Here is an 18,557-nt window from a genome sequence, read left to right on the forward strand (position 1 = left end):
CATCTTCATAATTTTACCAGTCACTGAAATGAGACTGACAGGCCTGTAGTTTCCAGGGTCATCTCTCTTGTCCTTCTTGAAAATTGTGACAATGTTAACCAGCATCCAGTCAACTGGGACCTCTCCAGATTCCCAAGACCATTGAAAAATCATTGAGAGAGGCCTCGCAATGACATCAGCCAGCTCTTTGAGTACTTTTGTATGAATCCCATCAGGTCTCATAGACATAGGGATCCCGGTGGAGCAGCAAATCCTGCACAAGTTCAGGGATGACTGTGAGTTTATCATTCTCATAGTCAAGGTCCTCCAGCTCAGGGCTCTGTGGGTCCCAGAGCCCATCATTGGTATTGAATTCGGAGGCAAAGAAAGCAGTAAACAACTCTGCTTTGTCTGCGTGCCTGTTTGTGAGGTGACTGACCTCATCAAGCCACAGACCAATGTCATGTCTGATTCTCCTTTTGCTGTTAACATATTAAAAAAAGCCCTTTTTCCTGTCCTTCATAGTGCTGGCCAGCTTGAACTCTAATGGAGTCTCGGCTGCACAAATTTTCTCCCTACAGCAGCAAGCAGCATCTCTGTAGTCCTCCCATGTCACCTGACCTTGCTTCCAATGTCCATACACTTTCTTTTTTTGCCTTAACTCCAAAAGAAGATCCCTGCTCAGTCAAGCCAGCCTTCTGCCTTGCCTGCTTGACTTCCGACATTTGGGAATTGCCTGCTCCTGTGCTCTTAGGAGGTGGTGCTTAAAAAGTGACCAGCATTGATGGATGCCAGCACCTTCAAAAGCATTTTCCCAGGGAAATTTACTCACTAGTTCCCTGAGCAGCCTGAAGTCTGCTCTCCTCATGTCCAGAGTTGAGGTTTTGCTGGCACTTTTCCTTCTGTCAATGGAGATTTTAAACTCGATGGCTTCATGGTCGCTCTGGCCAAGATGGCCAGCAATCTCCACTTCACTCACAAGACCCTCTCTGTTAACAAGCAACAAATCAAGGAGGGCATCTTTCCTAGTCTGCTCATTTAGTACCTGTACCATGAAGTTATCATCCAGGTGTTTTAGGAATCTCCTGGACATGTTTGTACCAGCTGTATGGTGTTCCCAGTTAATATATTGCAAGTTGAAGTCCCCCATAAAGACAAACGTGGTTGATTTAGAGGTGTCCCTTAGTTCCTTGTAGAATAATTCACCAGTGTCATCATCCTCACTGGGTAGCCTATAGTAGATCCTCACACTTTATTTGTTTGTCCCTTAATCCTTATCCAGACGCTCTCAACTGTGCCATTGCCAACTGTAAGCTCCATACATTCCAGTCTCTCCATTACATACAATGCTACCCCCCCACCTCACCTGCCCTGCCTATCCCTCCTGAAGAGCCTGTAACCATCCACATATATTAAATATAAGCACTGAATTCATGCTAGAAAGACATTTCTAGATTGCCTACTTCTGTTTGGCCTTAAATATTTACAACAGTAAATCAAGAATAAAAAAAAAAGTATACCTGCTAATATTAGAATAAAATAGGCTTTCCTGCTGTTTTCTCTTGCACATATGATGTAAAACGCTTTAAGAATTTTGGATATTCTCGTTTTGCCACTGCCCGTAACACTGATGCTGGTGCCCATCCTCCTGGGTTCACTACAAGTAGACAGGAAGCCAGACATTGAAATACAATAAATCTGCTAAAAGCTAAAAGAGAAAATTTAACTTTGTATTCCTGCAATTCTTTCTAAAGTAACAGGAAAGAATATTCAGCAGAATTTATACCCTTACAACTTGTATTGCAGCACTTTCTACTCTTAATACTCTAATTCAGTCCAGTTTTATGATGCTACTATTTAGAAAACATTAAACGTGATGTGTTATGTTTGGGGAATGCCCAAATGAAAGACTATGTTCTTTAAGTACTTTCAAAAAACAACAGAAAGAGAGACTCAATCTACTTCTCATTTCAAAGAAAATAGAAGTCAAGCCTTAACTTTTCAATAATTGCTGCATTTGCCTGCAGAATTGCTACATAGTCAACGTCTTACAAATTATTTTTAAAGCACTTCAAACAAAATTTGATCTGATTATAAAATATGCTTAAAGTCACAGGTCAAGTACTTTGCTGAAAAAGATGCCACTTCCCATATAATCACAGTTCAGAATTTGTCAATGAAAATATATTTTTTTAAATAATTGTGAAACTTCTAAACAGGAAACAAAGGAACTTACCCCCAGAGTTTAACATCATATAGTATTATTTGTACAAGATTTAATACAAGTTGTATCACTCCTATATGGCAAAGATTTACTGAACCTAATTTTCAGACTGTGATTATTTAGTAAGCCATGTAATAGGTGGTCAAAAATAATAAGCAGGTGAGAGACTCAAGGTGTTTTTCAGCTGCAGCAGAGGAGATAATAGGTATGAGGTTCCAATACTATAATACACTGCTAAATACTGAGTACAGTAACAATACAGTTTGGTTTTGCTAACTTTGCAGTCAAAGATTCTGTCAGTTAAAAAAAAGTATGTAGACTACATTATACAGCTTGCAAACATCCTTTCACAAACATGAACTGTGGAAAAATTTGACAGCAATACATGAATAAAAAACCCAGATTATTACTAAAACTAAAAGCTTATGTCAAGTCATGCCAGTTGCAGACATTTCTTCTGCCCACCCCCCTCTATCCCAAGGTTCTGTACTTAGAACTGAGCTGCACATTACTTTCATTTATTGCTCCCAAAATGCCACACAATGAAAGATCCCATTCAGTGATTGATGTAGCACAATAATTCGAGTCCTTGACCATGAAGACCACAAGTGTGATCCTATATATAAATTTAACACAAAACTGCACAACCTTTTTTTTTTCCAGTATTCAGCTCCCCAGAGTTAGCATATATCATTAATGTTGTACTGAAAAATTTTAGACTTACCATTAGCTACATACGTAATCTTGCATAGGATATTGTCCCTGCTTATTTCCTTGTTCCCTTCTGGTGGGCTTACTAAAGTCTGACAAATCATAGCAATATTTATTTTGGCACGGACACAGCGATTGTTCAGCTGTCAAAAAAAAAAGCAACAATTGTAAGCTTCAAACTAGGTGTATTTCGTCATACTTGACTGTTAGCATTTTAATTTAGTATAAAGTCTAAGACACTCCAAAAAATTATGTTTCCGTTATACAAGCCTATCCCCATGTCTGACAATACTGAAGAGTTATTTATTTGATTCTATATGAAGGAACCTCAATTCTTTAAAATGTTTTCACCGAAAATTTTGCTTCCATTTTTATGCAACACCTTAGATATGCCAACTGTTGAGATAAGGTAAGAAAGTTTTGGGCTCAAAATGCCTTCATCAGGTCATTGCATCATCTGGTATAAACAAACTGTATTTTTGCATATCACCCCCTTCTCCCCCCTCCCCCTCTGTATTGCAAGAACATCACACCACATAATAGAAAAATGGCATCTTTAAAGCAGAACTTGATATAATGAAAATAATACTTACAGGAGCACTGTCATGTTCCACAGAGAAATTGCAAACAATCCATGTTTCAGGATCATTTTCACTGAATGCTGGTATCTTTCTGATGGCAGACAAATACAGTACATCCCTTTGAGAAGCCGGCCACACTCTCTGCAGAGAGACACCTGAATATAAGCTTTTCCAGTTTTGTAAATTAAGTACTTACTATCCTTAGACAAAGGAAAACAACAAACAAGGCAAAACAGGTCAGTTGTTATTAAAGTAAAAAAGTTTATTCAAGTTAGTAATTTCATGCAATTTTCAAAACTGAAACAAAACACAACTGTTGTACAGATGTGTATGAGGTTATATGCCTATACTTAGTTTTAAAAAGTTAAGGCAAAAGTTTAAGGCCTTTGAAAGGCAGGGACCAAGTTGCAATGACTTTTTCAGTAGACAACCAGGAAGAGGCACTTCCCCTCCTGTTCTCTCAATCTCAGGTTTACATTTTAATTAATACTTGTAAGTTACAAACTGAACTAGTGGTTAAGTTTAAATAGATGCATCTACAGTTATTTATGTCTCCATAAATATGGTGAGAGTGCAAGAAATATTTATAACAAATATTATTTCAAAAAGTTACTACTTTAGTGAGACAGAAGCCGTTTTCCTGACACTCAATAGGGGAAAAAAGTCTAGCTTTTACCACAACACAACACTCTGTGACTATACAGTTCATACAACTGCCTTATTCAAAAATCAGAGTCTGCTGTTACAGCAGTTTTAAGGTAACCACATTACCAGTAAAAAAAAAATAATTGTTTTAATATTTGAGTATAGTAATACTTGTAATCATGCAAGATTAAAGATGAATATGTACGCTTCATTCTCAATTTTTTAGAACCTGTTAGGTTACAGTTATTGGGTTATAAGTCAAATGAACATTTTAGTAAAGCTACATCAGAACTGGTTGGGGTAAAAAACCATAATGAAGTTAAAAGAACAAATGTTGTACCAGGACACCTCATAATGCAAATGCAGATGCCAACTAATCATGGTCAACAATAGCTTGCATTATTGCAACAAAACATATGATACAGGGGTATGGGTTTCTTCCTTGTAGTCAGTGTCAATTTATTGCTTCAGTTTTCTTGAGATGATCCTTGTGTTGCTGCCAGTGATACACTTAAGAGATTAAAAACAATCCTTGTTTGTTATTTCAAGCTCTATCAGATACATACACAACCAATTATGCTATCAAGTCAACTTTGAAAAATTTACAAAGTTGCAGTTTAATAGAGAACTTGTTCTGAACTGTTGTTCTGGATAATATTTTAGGTTGTTAAGATCTTAAAGTATTTCAGAATAGATTAGAACACATATGCCCCAGACTGTTGCACTAAGGTGTGTATACAGGTGAAATGTTATTACCTTATGCATCTGGTAAACGATGATGGCATTATCAGCTAAATTTTCCACAACATGGAAATTTTCAATTGTTGCTAAAGAGGAACGGAAATAAAAATGCATCAGTAAACAAGCACAGATATTAGGTCAGTGTTATAAACTGTATGACTGCTGATAAACATGCAAAGGTTAACAAATGATTCCTTACTTTCCCAGTCATTACGAACATCGACATTCCAGAAGTAGTGGCAAACTTCATGCCCTGTTACCCCTTTAACAGCATGCGTTGCTTTCAAAGGATCTAAAACTATTCCATTCTCTTCCACCTCTCTTCTGTACACCTATGGTCAAATACATAGAAAGAAATGCAGAACAAAAATTGTCAAAACTGTTCATGTCTTAATTATTTAAAATTTCATCAGCTTTGATAAAAACTGTCACAGGTTTGAAGAGATGTTGGAATTATTTTTTTTCCCTAGGGTTCCGTCCCTGTCCCCCCCGCCCCCCCCCACCATCTGTTTATTCTGGGATGGGGGGAGTCGGGGAGGGGGTGGGGGCGGAGCAGAGCCGCACGTGCTGGGTAGCGCGGGAGCGGGGAGAGGGGAAGGTCTCCCGGGGAAGCGCAGTTGCCGCAGGGACAGCTGGGGGAGTTCTTTGTTTGGGGGTTTCTGGGTTTGGTCCGCTGACCAGACAGAGCGGGACCCCGGGTTCGGCCACCTCCTTTTCTTTTCCTGAGAGAGAGAGACCGACCTATATCAGAGCGAGGTATTCTGCCTTTGGACTGCCTGTGAGAAAAAGGACTTTTTTTTCAGTGCTGGCTGCAAGCACACGTGGCTGCGAGCAGCCATTGAACTGCCGGGAGAGTCCTGCCTCCCCCCCCGGGTTGCTGCGGGTTTCTCCTCCCCACCTGGGGAATTGGGACTTTGTTTTGTTTCTTCTGAAAGTTTTTGACTGCACCATTTGTTGTTGATTCAGATTTTGTTAATAAAAGCTGTTTCTTTTCCTTTTCCACACATCCACATCAAGTTTTTTAATTTCTAAGTTGTAATCTTGTTAAACTAAGACAAAAACTTACCCAGAAGACTAACAAATGACTAATTTGCCATGTGAGTGTTCTCTGGTAACTACCGATGCAGATATTCTTGCATGGCACTTCACATGAAAATACCAGTACTTTGAAAATTTCTACTCCAAAAATGATTTAGAGAATCACAGAATATCATGAGTTGGAAGGGACCCACAAGGATCATTGAAGTCCAATTCCTGCCCCTGCACAGGACAACCCCAAGAATCACACCATGTGTCTGAGAGTGTTGTCCAAACTCTTCTTGAACTCTGTCAGGCTTGTAGCTGTGACCACTGCCCTGGGGAGCCTGTTCCATTGCTCAACACCGTCTGAGTGAAGAACCTTTTCCTACTATCCAACCTACATATTCCCTGACACAGTTTCTTGCCATTCCCTCAGGTCCTATCACTGGTCACCAGAGAAGAGATCGACCCCTGCCCCTCTGCTTCCCCTCGTGAGGAAGTTGTAGACTCTATGAGGTCTCCTCTAAGTCTCTTCTTCTCCAGGCTGAACAAACCAAGTGACCTCAGCTGCCCCTCATATGGCTTCCCCTCTAGGCCCTTTACCATCTTCGTAGCCCTCCTCTGGACACTTTCGAATAGCTTTATGTCTTCCTTATATTGTGGTGCCCAAAACTGCACACAGGACTTGAGGTGAGGCTGCACCAGTGCAGAGTAGAGCGGGACAATCACCTCCCTCGATGGGCTGGTGATACTTTTCTTGATGCACCCCAGGACACGGTTGGCCATCCTGGCTGCCAGGGCACACTGCTGACTCATATTCAACTTACCATCGACCAGGACCCCCAGGTGCCTTTCTGCAGCACTGCTCTCCAGCCTCTCATTCCCCAGTCTGTACATACATCCAGGGTTGCCCCATCCCAGGTGCAGAATCTGGCACTTGCCTTTGTTAAACTTCATATGGTTGGTGATTGCCCATCCCTCTAATTTGTTGAGGTCTCTCTGCAGGGCCTCTCTTCCTTCGAGGGAGCGAACAGCTCTTCCCAATTTAGTGTTGTCAGCAAACTTACTAAATATACCTTTGAGTCCTGCATCCAAGTAATTTATGAAGATGTTGAAGAGAACTGGGCCAAGGATGGAGCCCTGCAGAACCCCACTAGTGACAGGTCACCAGTCTGATTTTACTCCATTCACTATTACCCTTTGTGGCCGACCCATCAGCCAGGTGCTCACCCACCACATGATGTGTTTATCCAGCTGTGTGCTGGACATTTTGTCCAGAAGGATCTTGTGAGAGATAGTATGAAAAGCTTTACTGAAATCCAAAAAGATTACATCAACTGGATTCCCTTAGTCAACTACGTGGGTTATATTGTCATAAAAGGAAATTAAGTCTGTCAAGCAGGACTTTACCCTCATGAAGCAAGGCTGGCTGTGACCGATGACTGCATTGTCCTTCAGGTGTTTTTCAGTACCTCCCAGGATAGTCGTCTTGATAATTTTACCAGTCACTAAAGTGAGACTGACAGGCCTGTAGTTTCCAGGGTCATCCCTCTTGTCCTTCTTGAAAACTGGGACAAGGTTAGCCAGCATCCAGTCAACTGAGACCTCTCCAGATTCCCAAGACCATTCAAAAATCATTGAGAGGCCTTGTGATGACATCAGCCAGCTCTTCAAGCGTTCTCGGATGAATCTTATCAGGCCCCATAGAGTTATACGGATCCAGCTGGAGCAGCAGATCCTGCACAAGTTCAGGATCAACTGGGGGTTTATCATTCTCACAGTCATGGTCCTCCAGCTCAGGGCAGGGGGACCCCCTTAGCCCATCATTGTTGTTGAAGACAGAGACAAAGAAAGCATTAAACATCTCTGCCTTGTCTATGTCCCTGTTTGTGAGCATAAAGCACTGACAGAAGCAGAGCATGCTCCGTCACTGCCTGCTGTTTGTCTTTGTTCGAACTGCAAGAAGCGAATTGTTTTGACTGTTCAAATAACCATGAGTCGGGGGACAGTAGCACCTGCATGCGGTACTGAGACTGGTTTCATATTAAACGTGTCGTTGCTACGTTGTTACCACACACCGTAAGGCACACCGCCTCCGACCCTATATAAACAAGTGCCTAAGACACGCCCGGTGAAGAGATCGAAGACATGCCGCGGGATCGGGGCGGGGGAGGGGGGGAGGCGCCGCGCGGAAGATCGAAGGCAGGAAACCCTGCCTCCCACACGCGCCGCGGGATACGCCGCAGTCGCCACACTCGCAGATCTCCACATTCCGGAGATCGTAAACGCACTGAGCCGGGAAGAGGTCGGGGCTGCGCCGCACAGCCTAAGGCGAGAAACCCTGACCCCTCCCCCCCCCGCCCTGCCCCACGCCGCGGGCACGCACACGCTGCTGCCCGGCACACACCGTGGGCACACACACGCCGCTGCCCACACACGAGCCGCGCCCCGGCACTACCCGCTCAGCATCGCGACCAGCCCGGCAGGACCCAGGACGCGCCGCAGGGTCTACACACGCTGCGAGAACTCCATTCACGCCGCAGAGACAAAAGACCCGAGAACGAACCGACAGACTCCCCCATCACCAAGGAGGAGATCCAGCGCAGAGTTCATGGTGGTGGTAATCTCTTTCCTGTGCTTCTTGTAATTATTCTTAGCTTTTCCCACTTTTCTCTATTTTTCCTTCTTTCTCTCTCTGCCTCTTTTTATAGTTAATAAAGTTGAATTATCGTTTTGGATACCAAAATTTGACCTTGTTTGTGTCTTAATCTCGCTTTTGGGTATATTCAAACTTAAATTCCTCCCTGCATTTATGGATAGAGGCACACTTTGCCTCTCTGTACCTAAGCGAGTTGGAACAGTGAGGTGACCATTCTCATCCTGTAACAGGCCGATGTTATTTCTGCATTACCTTTTGCTATTAATGGATTTTAAAAAGCTGTCTTTATTGTCCCCCACATTTCTGACCAGATTCTACTCCAGCTGAGCTTTCACCGCACAAATTTTCTCCCTACAGTGGCGAGCAGCATAGCATCTCTGTAGTCCTCCCACATCACCTGACCTTGCTTCTAATGTCCATACACCTTCTTTTTTACCTTAGCTCCAAATCTTCTGGACCTGTTTGTACCAGTTGTGTGGTTAACATCTGCCAAGTTGAAGTCTCCCATAAGGACAAGGGCAGTTGATTTGGAAGTGTCCCTTAGTTCTTTGAAGATTAATTTATTGGCATCATCGTCCTGGCTAGGTGGTCTATAGTAGACTCCCACAATGACATCTCCATTATTTGTTTGTCCCTTAATCCTTACCTGCTGAAAAAGATAAATTTTACGCTGACCTGCGCCGCCTTACCCAAAAGGTGCCTGCAGGTGATAAGATCATTATCCTTGGTGATTTCAATGCCAGAGTAGGTAAGAATTTTGAAGCATGGAAAGGAATATTAGGCAAGCATGGTGTTGGAAACTGCAACGATAATGGTCGACTTCTACTAGAATTCTGTGCGGAGCAACAGCTCACCATCACTAATACTATCTTTCAGCAGAAAAATAGTCTGAAGACAACCTGGATGCACCCCAGATCTAAGCATTGGCACCTCATTGATTATGTCTTGGTGCGACGGAGAGATGTCCGCGATGTCCTCCATACCCGTGTGATGCCCAGCGCAGAATGCCAAACAGACCATCGGCTTGTGCACTGTAAATGCAACTTCAATCTCAAATTCAAACCTAAAAGGGGCAGTATCCCAAGGAGAAGACTCCAAGTTAACAATCTCCAATCAGCCACAGTGAGAGACAAATTCCAGGCAAACCTTCAAACTAGGCTCGAAAACCATTACATAGATTCTACAGATTTGTCTCCTGAAACAATTTGGCACCATATTAAAAACAGGGTCCTGCAATCCTCTGAAGAATCCTTAGGGTTCTCCCTCAAGAAGAACAAGGACTGGTTTGATGAAAACAATCAAGAGATCCAGGAATTGTTGAGGAAGAAGAGAACCACCCACCAAGCACACCTTGCACTGCCATCCTGTCATGCAAGAAAAATAGCCTTTCATCTTGCATGCAGCAAGCTCCAACAGAAACTCCGTGACATCCAGAACAAGTGGTGGATCGATCTAGCTGAAAAAACTCAATTATGCGCAGACATGGGTGATCACAAAGGATTCTATGAGGCCCTGAAAACAGCATACGGGCCTACATACCAGGTACAAAGCCCTCTACTCAGTGCTGATGGTCAAACCCTTCGAACAGATAAAACCTCCATTCTGAATCGATGGTCTGAACACTTTCAGACTCTTTTCAGTACCAACCGTGTAGTCCAAGACTCAGCAATTCAGTCCATCACACAACAACCGGTAAAGTATGAATTGGATACTGCCCCCACTTTGGGAGAAACCCTCAAGGCCATACAGCAGGTGAAAATCGGAAAGGCAGCTGGGGTTGATGGAATTCCACCCGAAGTCTGGAAACATGGGGGCCTTGCACTCCATACCAAAGTTCATGAGTTTTTGGTGCGCTGTTGGGAACTAGGCGAACTACCATCAGACCTTCGTGATGCAGTCATCATCACTTTGTATAAGAAGAAAGGAATTAAATCAGATTGCTCAAATTACCGTGGTATTACTCTGCTCTCCATTGCTGGCAAAATCCTGGCAAGAATACTCTTGAACAGACTAATACCTGCTATAGCAGAAGGAATTCTACCTGAAAGTCAGTGTGGCTTCAGGGCCAACAGGAGTACCACAGACATGGTATTTGTTCTCAGGCAACTGCAAGAGAAGTGTAGGGAACAGAACAAAGGTCTTTATGTAACCTTTGTCGACCTCACCAAGGCTTTCGATACTGTGAGCAGAAAAGGTCTGTGGCAGATTTTGGAATGGTTAGGTTGTCCCCCCAAGTTCCTTAAAATGATCATCTCACTCCACGAGGATTAGCATGGCCAAGTCAGATATGGCAACACACTTTCTGAGCCCTTTCTAATAAAGAATGGTGTGGAACAAGGCTGCGTTCTCGCTCCTACCCTATTCACAATCTTTTTCAGCATGATGCTCCAAAGGGCCACGGCAGACCTCGGTGATCAGGATGGTATCTACATTCAATACCGTACTGATGGAAACCTATTCAACCTAAGGCGACTGAAGGCCCACACCAAGACCTTAAACCATCTTGTCCGGGAGCTGCTTTACGCTGATGACGCTGCCCTTGTTGCCCATACAGAAGCAGCCCTGCAGCGTTAAACATCCTGCTTTGCAGATGCTGCTGAGCTCTTTGGGCTGGAAGTCAACTTAAAGAAGACAGAAGTTCTTCATCAACCAGCACCTCAGGAAGTCCCCCATCATCCCCACATCACCATTGGCCAATCAGATCTCAAATTAGTCCAGCAGTTTAATTGCCTAGGCAGCCTCATCTCCTTGGATGGTAAGATTGACGGGGAGATAGACAACAGGTTAGCAAAGGCATATAGTGCTTTCGGAAAGCTTCGTAAAAGAGTTTGACGAAATAAACACCTGAAGAAAAGTACAAAGATCAGTGTTTACAGAGCCATAGTGCTGTCTACTCTCTTATATGGATCTGAATCATGGGTCATCTACTGCCACCACCTGCACCTCCTAGAACGCTTCCATCAATGCTGCCTCCGTACAATCCTAAACATCCACTGGTCAGATTATGTGACCAATACATCTGTTCTTGAACAAGCAGCAGTCACAAGTATTGAGGCCATGTTACTGAGAACACAGCTGCGTTGGGCAGGGCATGTCTCCAGGATGAAGGACCACCACCTCCCTAAGATCCTGCTTTATGGTGAACTTGCCACCGGCTGCCGCAAGAGAGGAGCCCTGAAGAAAAGATACAAGGACTCCTTGAAGCAACATCTCAGCCTTGGCCATATTGACCACCATAACTGGTCTACTCTGGCCTCCAATCGGGAGGCCTGGAGACACACCACCTATAACGCTGCTGATGCTTTTGAGAAAGCTCGCAGGATCATCCTTGAGGAGAAAAGACAACGCAGAAAGAATCGTGTCTTGCAGAATATACCATCTAAGGAGTCTTTCTGCTGTGCCTTTTGCAACCGGACGTGCCTATCTCGTATTGGCCTTTTTAGCCACCAACGCGCTTGCAACAAACGTGGGTAGAGCCCTTCCCAAATCTTCGTTCGCGAAGCCTAGCCATGAGTGAATGAGTGAGGATCCTTACCCAGAGGCTCTCAGCTGTGCCATTGCCAACTGTGAGCTCCATACATTCCAGCCCCTCCATTATATAAAATGCCACCCCCCCACCTCACCTGCTCTGCCTATCCCTCCTGAATTAAGCTACCTTATTTATCACTATGCACAAGAATGCGTACGAGCACAGTGGAGTAGCAGACAGTAACTTGCTACCATATAACATTTTCATACATTGAATTTACACACCATGTTGATACAAAGTTTTAAGTGGAAAATGAGAAAGGAATCAGTAAAGACAAAGCTATTGCAAGTATTGCATAAGATTTTGCTGAATATATATATTAGAAGCTGTAGCTCTTGTGGTCTCCAGTCCTAATTAAAATGATGCTATTCTCTGAGAGAAGTTTTAACAGCATAACTTGCTTAGTAATAGTATTCAAAGAGAATAAAAATATCTGTCTTCACAGCATATCATCTTATATCAATTAAGCAAAAAACCAAATGCTTACCTTCATTTCTCCTTCTTCTACCACTAGCTGCCAATTGGCATCTCCTCCTATGTCTTGCAAGGAATATGTCATATGGTTTTGTACCATTTCTTCCACCTTTAAAGGAAAAAATACACATTTTTAAATCATTCCTTTCATCTTCTTGGTACAGTATTGGAAGCCATAAGTCAATACTTCAAATCCTGTGCAGGAGCTGAACTTGGACAACAGAGCCTTCTATTACAGGTTAAGATCAAGCAGATACTTCTGGCCTTCAGGAGCAAAAGCCAAAATCTTGATTTGACTTCCAACTTCATTCTTTATTGGTACTTCCCTATCCTTCCTTTGCACCTTTAAACTGTCAAAACTCACAATTTCTATCTAAGACAGTTTTATTTCAGCATATAGGAAATTACTTCCAGTATCTCCAAATAGAATTACAATGCATTGTAAGACTTGAAAGCCAGTATTCACTGAAGAGCATTTAAAAAGCTGATGGGGAGGGGAGGAGACAGACAAACAAGCTCTAAAAAGGTGAATGCATATCAAAAGTTATATTGAAAGAGCAGTGAAGGAAACAGTCATGAGAAAAGCATGCCTATTCTGTTTCATTGGCATCTTTGTACAGTTGCCAGCTAGAAAAACAGAACAGAAATGCTTACATTCAAAAAAATTATGATGATGCAGAAACTCCACTATTATAAAATATGCATTTAAAAATTACTTAGCAAGACAGTTGCGTGCTTTTCTTAAAGGTCAAATATTTGATACATTTTTATCAAGCTATGTGAATACTTTTTTTTTTTCCAAACTGTGCATGAAAATGGGGGGTGGGACAGGAAATGAATTTTTATTTTAAATCTACAGTCTTATTATACGTTTCTTTTGTGTCTGTCTCCCCCATTTCCAAATCCTATTCTCCCCCAAATAAAAAGAGACAAAAATATAAACTATCCATTGCTGTGTAACGTTTACAAGTGCTGAAAACAATTTAATAACTTTTTCCACCTTAAATGTAGGTGACTACTAAAACTCATCACAGCAAATAAGTCTGCGTAACTGACACTATTTTCCTGAATCACTTGAAATACCTTTTTTAAAAAGGAAAAGCATTGCAAACAAAGGTTTGTCAATTGACCAACGTATAGATTAGTCTAAGAAGTGTATAATCCCAAGATTAATAGCCTGAACCTATGAGTGGTTTTTGTACAACTGGAAGAAAAAAAATTGAATCAAGTCAAAATCCTCAAAGTACAACATACAAATAAAATTCTTTCGATAGAAATGCTACTTTATCTTATTTTAACTATAGAATTTTCTACAGAAACCAAGTTATGAGTCCAGTTTTAGGGGTTTTCTTTGTTTTCTTTAATTTCTTTTTTAGTTATAATGAACTATAAACATCTATAAGATTTGTGTTTCTGCTTTTATATATTCTTCCAATTATTTTTTTTCCAGTGATACAATGACACAGTACAATCCAAGCCAGGTAAGAATGTGGGCTATTTAAATATTCAATTTACTAGCTCTAGGTCACACTTCTTTTAGAAGGGAATCCTCACTATGCTCCCAACTTTACCTGCAACACCTTTAGAGTCTCTATCTCCTCCCCTAGCTCCTAATCTATTAGGGACAAAGCTGGCTTGTATGTGTTTGTTTTGTATTTTGCTGCTTTTTGCTTTATGCTAAATGCAGAGGGAGGAGGAGAATAGCAAAGAAGAGAATGAGGCATTGACAGGAGTATCAGAGAATCATAGAATATCCTGAGTTGGACATGACCCACAAGGATCATTGAGTCCAACTCCTGGTCCTGCACAGGACAACCCCAAGAATCACACCATGTGCCTGAGAGTACAATCTAAACAGTTTAGGGCCTTTGGAATTGTTCAGCATTTAGCCCCCTGACTTCCTCTGAAAATGTGAAAGGCGTTTTTAGTTTTTTTTCTCCCTCTCTCTCCCAATAAAGTTTCATTCCTGCTAATACATCTTTCAGACAGCTTCCCCTTAGGTTTGGGAAAGGAGAGGTATTATCATTGCAGCTTTCAGAGGAGAGCGAATGTCGTTTTTCAATAACAATTACTTCTATTTGACCAAGTAATTGCAGTGCCTACAACTGCTTTGTGCATACTACCTGTCCAAACTGTGATCTACCTGCTGGTCACTGTCAGCCTGCACCTATTTCAGGTACCACATTAGGCACAGAGTCAAAATTCACAGCTTCTTTCCCAGTGGGGTGGCTACACTATTACCTCTGGGTTCCTGGCAGACTACAGGAATGGTCTGCAAAAGTACCTCTATCCCACGCAGTCTTGGTCTGAACATTAAATGGGCAGTTCTTCATTTAAAAGGCCCTCAGAACATCTCAATCTATTTTAAAGTCTGATAGTCTTTTAAAAGGAGAAAGTGATCTGCAACACATTTGCAGCATTTTAAGCCCGCAGCCTCCTACTCAACTGGCAGAGACAAATCAATGCCTTTCTGAAAGCACACTGAAGAACCAGCTCCCATCAGAATATGTTTATGCTTCTCAATCTTAAAAACAAAGCTGCAAGTTTCTATTTGACCTTTTACCAAGATTTCCTTCATATAAATGAAGTCTAGAAGCAAGTCTCATTTGTTCAGAGTCAAGATTTAGCTTGCCTTTCCAAAAGTCAAATCCTCAGCCTGGGGACAGAGGACAATTTCCTAATAATAAGGTCTACAACAGCTTGTCACCAAAAGGTGTGCTGCTTTTCTCTTCATGCTCTCAGTTGTCTTTCACCTGCTTGTTAGCTAGCAATGACGCTCCAGAGCAGGTGGAGCAACTTACTGAACTGGCAAGTTTGCTCTAGGGAAGATATGGGGAAAGAAGGGGGCAGAGGGGAGTAGGTTTCTTTTAAGTTAGCAGGATCATTCTTTCTGTAGTGAGTCAGTTAACTTGAAATCACATTCTAAGACACTGGGTAGTAGCTTCTACATAGTGTAATCCCTGCACCTGCTGGAAAGAGCAACACCTTGACCCCATAATTCAGTCCATTTGACCCTGAACTTTAATGTCAATTTGCATTATTGTGATAAGGACCTGATCAACCTCAGATTTGTTTTTAAGTGATTAGGTTTTCAGCCACACTAATGGTCTGATACTCAGGTTTACCATATGGGTCCACAAATGTTATCCCAGGCATAAGAGATGAAAATGAAAAGGTTCACATATTTTAATGACTATGCGTTTCCCTTACACTGAACTGGCAATGTAGCCTGATAGACAACCAATTTTCTATCTTTAGAATCAAACTTGCTTTCTATTACTTGATTTCCCTCCTTCTCCCAAACAAAACCAAACTTGAATTACTAATGTGACTACTGGAGTACCAGTAGATCAGCCTATTAGTGTTGTGCAATATGACCCGCGTACTTTTTCCCCTTGTGAGAAGTTCAAATTCCAGAAATTAACTGACTGCAATAAGTCAAGGCAAGTGTTGGGATTTCAGTCCAATAAGCAAGTCCTTAAGTGTTAGGGTTCTGCTCACAAAGCTGGTGGCAAGGTATGCAGGTAGCATGATTCCAGGCTCTATTAATCAAAAGAAAATCCATTCCTTCTATTCGAAAAAGCAGTCTGTTTGCAGTGTTAGTTAATAATTTAAAAACAAACAAACAAACCCCAAAACAACAGATCCCAGAAGGAAGACCCATATTCACAATCATATGGACCACAGCAGAAGGAAAGTAATGGCATGAATGCTATGTCTGAATGATTTTTTTTTGAGAATAAAGACAAAACACATGAACTTACTTATCTAATTCAACTCTAAACTATGATCTTCAGAGCAAGCAGCTAGAGTAATTTTGTACATTACTAGAATATGTCACTACAACTAAATTCACTTATTCAGGATTTCAGACATTTTCTGAAGGATAATTGAATATATTGGAATTCTTCAGTAAAAGTTCTCATATCCATAATCTCATTTTTTAACAGCATACTTTATGACCTTTTGGTAATAAAACTAGTTGTAGAGGTAAGTAATTATAATAGAGAACCTTAAAATTTGGTATCTTAAAGTTATTACAAGCGACAACAAATTTTAAAGACAAAATTAAACCTTTGATTTAAAACCATGAAAAACTATTCAATTTGAAGCAAAGACCATCTCCAGCCCATGCAAAACAGATGTTATTTTATTACTTTTATTATAATCAGAAATGCAAAATTTTCAAGTTGTAAGTATTTTTATTAAAGCTACTGAAATTGATCCAACAGTTTCACAAGATTTGGGCCTCTGCACAAGTAATATGCATGCAAGCAGAATGTAAAAAGACAACCATTTAATATAGAAATAGATAACTCCTTTTTTTTGGTCTCAACATACTAGTTTAAAGCAAACAGTGATTTATGTAACAAAAAACCCAGGTTCTAGAGAAGAGGATGAAATGCAGCAAAGATACGCAACCCCCACTCTACACATTAATACAGTACCTGGGCGCTGAATCTGTGAACATCAAAGGCACTGACTAGATCAATGGAAGACATGGAGGAAGAACGACTATAGGGCTACCAGAGACAGACAAAGAAAAAACCAAGTAATCAGAACAAAGGCACAACAGAGCATTCAGTACCAACTTGTAAGCACAAGATAATGAAGAAAATGAAAACAAAAGCACCATAAGTAGCAAGCACAGCGGCAAATGCTGATTTCATGCACCTATTATGTATTATGCTCCCAGTGCCGCCCTAAAAAAGGTATAGTGTTTCCATTAACACTAAAAAAAGTCAATTGATCTTAATGCAAGAGACTGGATTTTTTTTTCATCAATTGAATGAATTTTGGTGAAGGTATCTTCAAAACACCGAGGTTAGCAAGTTGGGTTTTTTTTCTTTAATATATTTTCTAACTGACCAGTTTGATACAAATCAAGAGTATTCTAAATAGATACTGAAATCAGGATTTTTTTTAGCCAAGACAGAAAACAGTCCTTCTGCAATTCCAGCTACTTTAATTGAAAATGAGTAAACCACTGAAAGTTATACTAGAAACACCTAAAAAATAATTTAAAAAAAATAAATCAATCTTACCTACCCATATAAAATATATAAATATACAAATTATACAGAGGAGATCATGAGAATTATCTTACCTTTTGGACAAATCTATGAGTACCCACAGCAGAATATGCATCTCCAGAAGGTAAGGATATTGGCCAGTATAATCTGACCTTTTCACTTTGGGACTGCAACAAAATAGGTTTCATTACTGGTGGTCAACTGCTACTGGATGGACTATGAAAGAGTGAGGCACCTTCAATCTATATAGTGGCTACAACAACTAGTGCTGTCCATGACAGACATGAAGTTGTCAACCTGCTGGAGTTCTCAGGAAGAAAATGGGCCTAGAGACTGAATTACCCATTCATCTATACTTCAAGGTATATTTCTATGTTAAGCAAAATAGATTGGCAGCATTACAGATGTTGTATCCATGTAGTAGTACAACAGTCACTCTAAACTTATACTTTCCGCTAAGAGACCCCAACATAGATAAGCTCTGCTGGGTACTAGAAAGTCTTATAATTCTTAACCGTCATTGTATTCACTATATTCTAAAACCTTTCAAGACAAAGGAGGCACCACTTTGCTATTCCCTCTCATTTTATACACTACTATTTGTTCTCATATTCTATATATTCCATCACACACATCTTATCCCTTTTTGATCCTTGTCACTGAAGTGTATTCAAGAAATGAGTTAGAGAAATAACCAGAGCTTACACAATTTTTAAACAAAACCAAAAACCAATAGAACTATGTCTTTCTTATTTCACATACTGCTACAGTCAAAAGAAACTTAGGTTTTGAAAAAAATCTGCAGTATTAGATATTCTTATTTGCACAGGACATCAGTTACATATGAAGATAAGTTTTATACAGGACTAATACACTTATTTAGGAGTTAGAAACCAGAGACAATCAATTAACACTTATACTATCCTTTTCTATGCAAGCTGTCAAATCACTTTCTCAAAAT

General features: G+C 40.9%; 1 protein-coding gene across 2 annotated transcripts in view; it reads right to left on the reverse strand.

Annotated features, from left to right (window-relative positions):
- Window positions 1-1,508: 1,508 nt before the first annotated feature.
- Window positions 1,509-18,557, reverse strand: part of LOC113981506 (collagen type IV alpha-3-binding protein-like) — a 103,978-nt gene continuing 86,929 nt past the window's right edge. The window contains exons 10-17 of one of the 2 annotated variants that reach the window (XM_027708909.1): window positions 17,671-17,763; window positions 17,012-17,086; window positions 12,577-12,672; window positions 5,081-5,213; window positions 4,897-4,967; window positions 3,508-3,636; window positions 2,928-3,057; window positions 1,509-1,636 (exon numbers count right to left, since the gene is read on the reverse strand). In XM_027708909.1, coding sequence (XP_027564710.1) covers window positions 1,509-1,636; window positions 2,928-3,057; window positions 3,508-3,636; window positions 4,897-4,967; window positions 5,081-5,213; window positions 12,577-12,672; window positions 17,012-17,086; window positions 17,671-17,763 — 855 coding nt within the window. The remainder of the gene's footprint in view (window positions 1,637-2,927; window positions 3,058-3,507; window positions 3,637-4,896; window positions 4,968-5,080; window positions 5,214-12,576; window positions 12,673-17,011; window positions 17,087-17,670; window positions 17,764-18,557) is intronic. The other variant, XM_027708910.1, reaches the window with a different exon arrangement.

Source organism: Neopelma chrysocephalum, unplaced genomic scaffold, assembly GCF_003984885.1.
Source record: "Neopelma chrysocephalum unplaced genomic scaffold, ASM398488v2 Primary Assembly neopelma1_96599, whole genome shotgun sequence".
Lineage (NCBI taxonomy): Eukaryota > Metazoa > Chordata > Aves > Passeriformes > Pipridae > Neopelma > Neopelma chrysocephalum.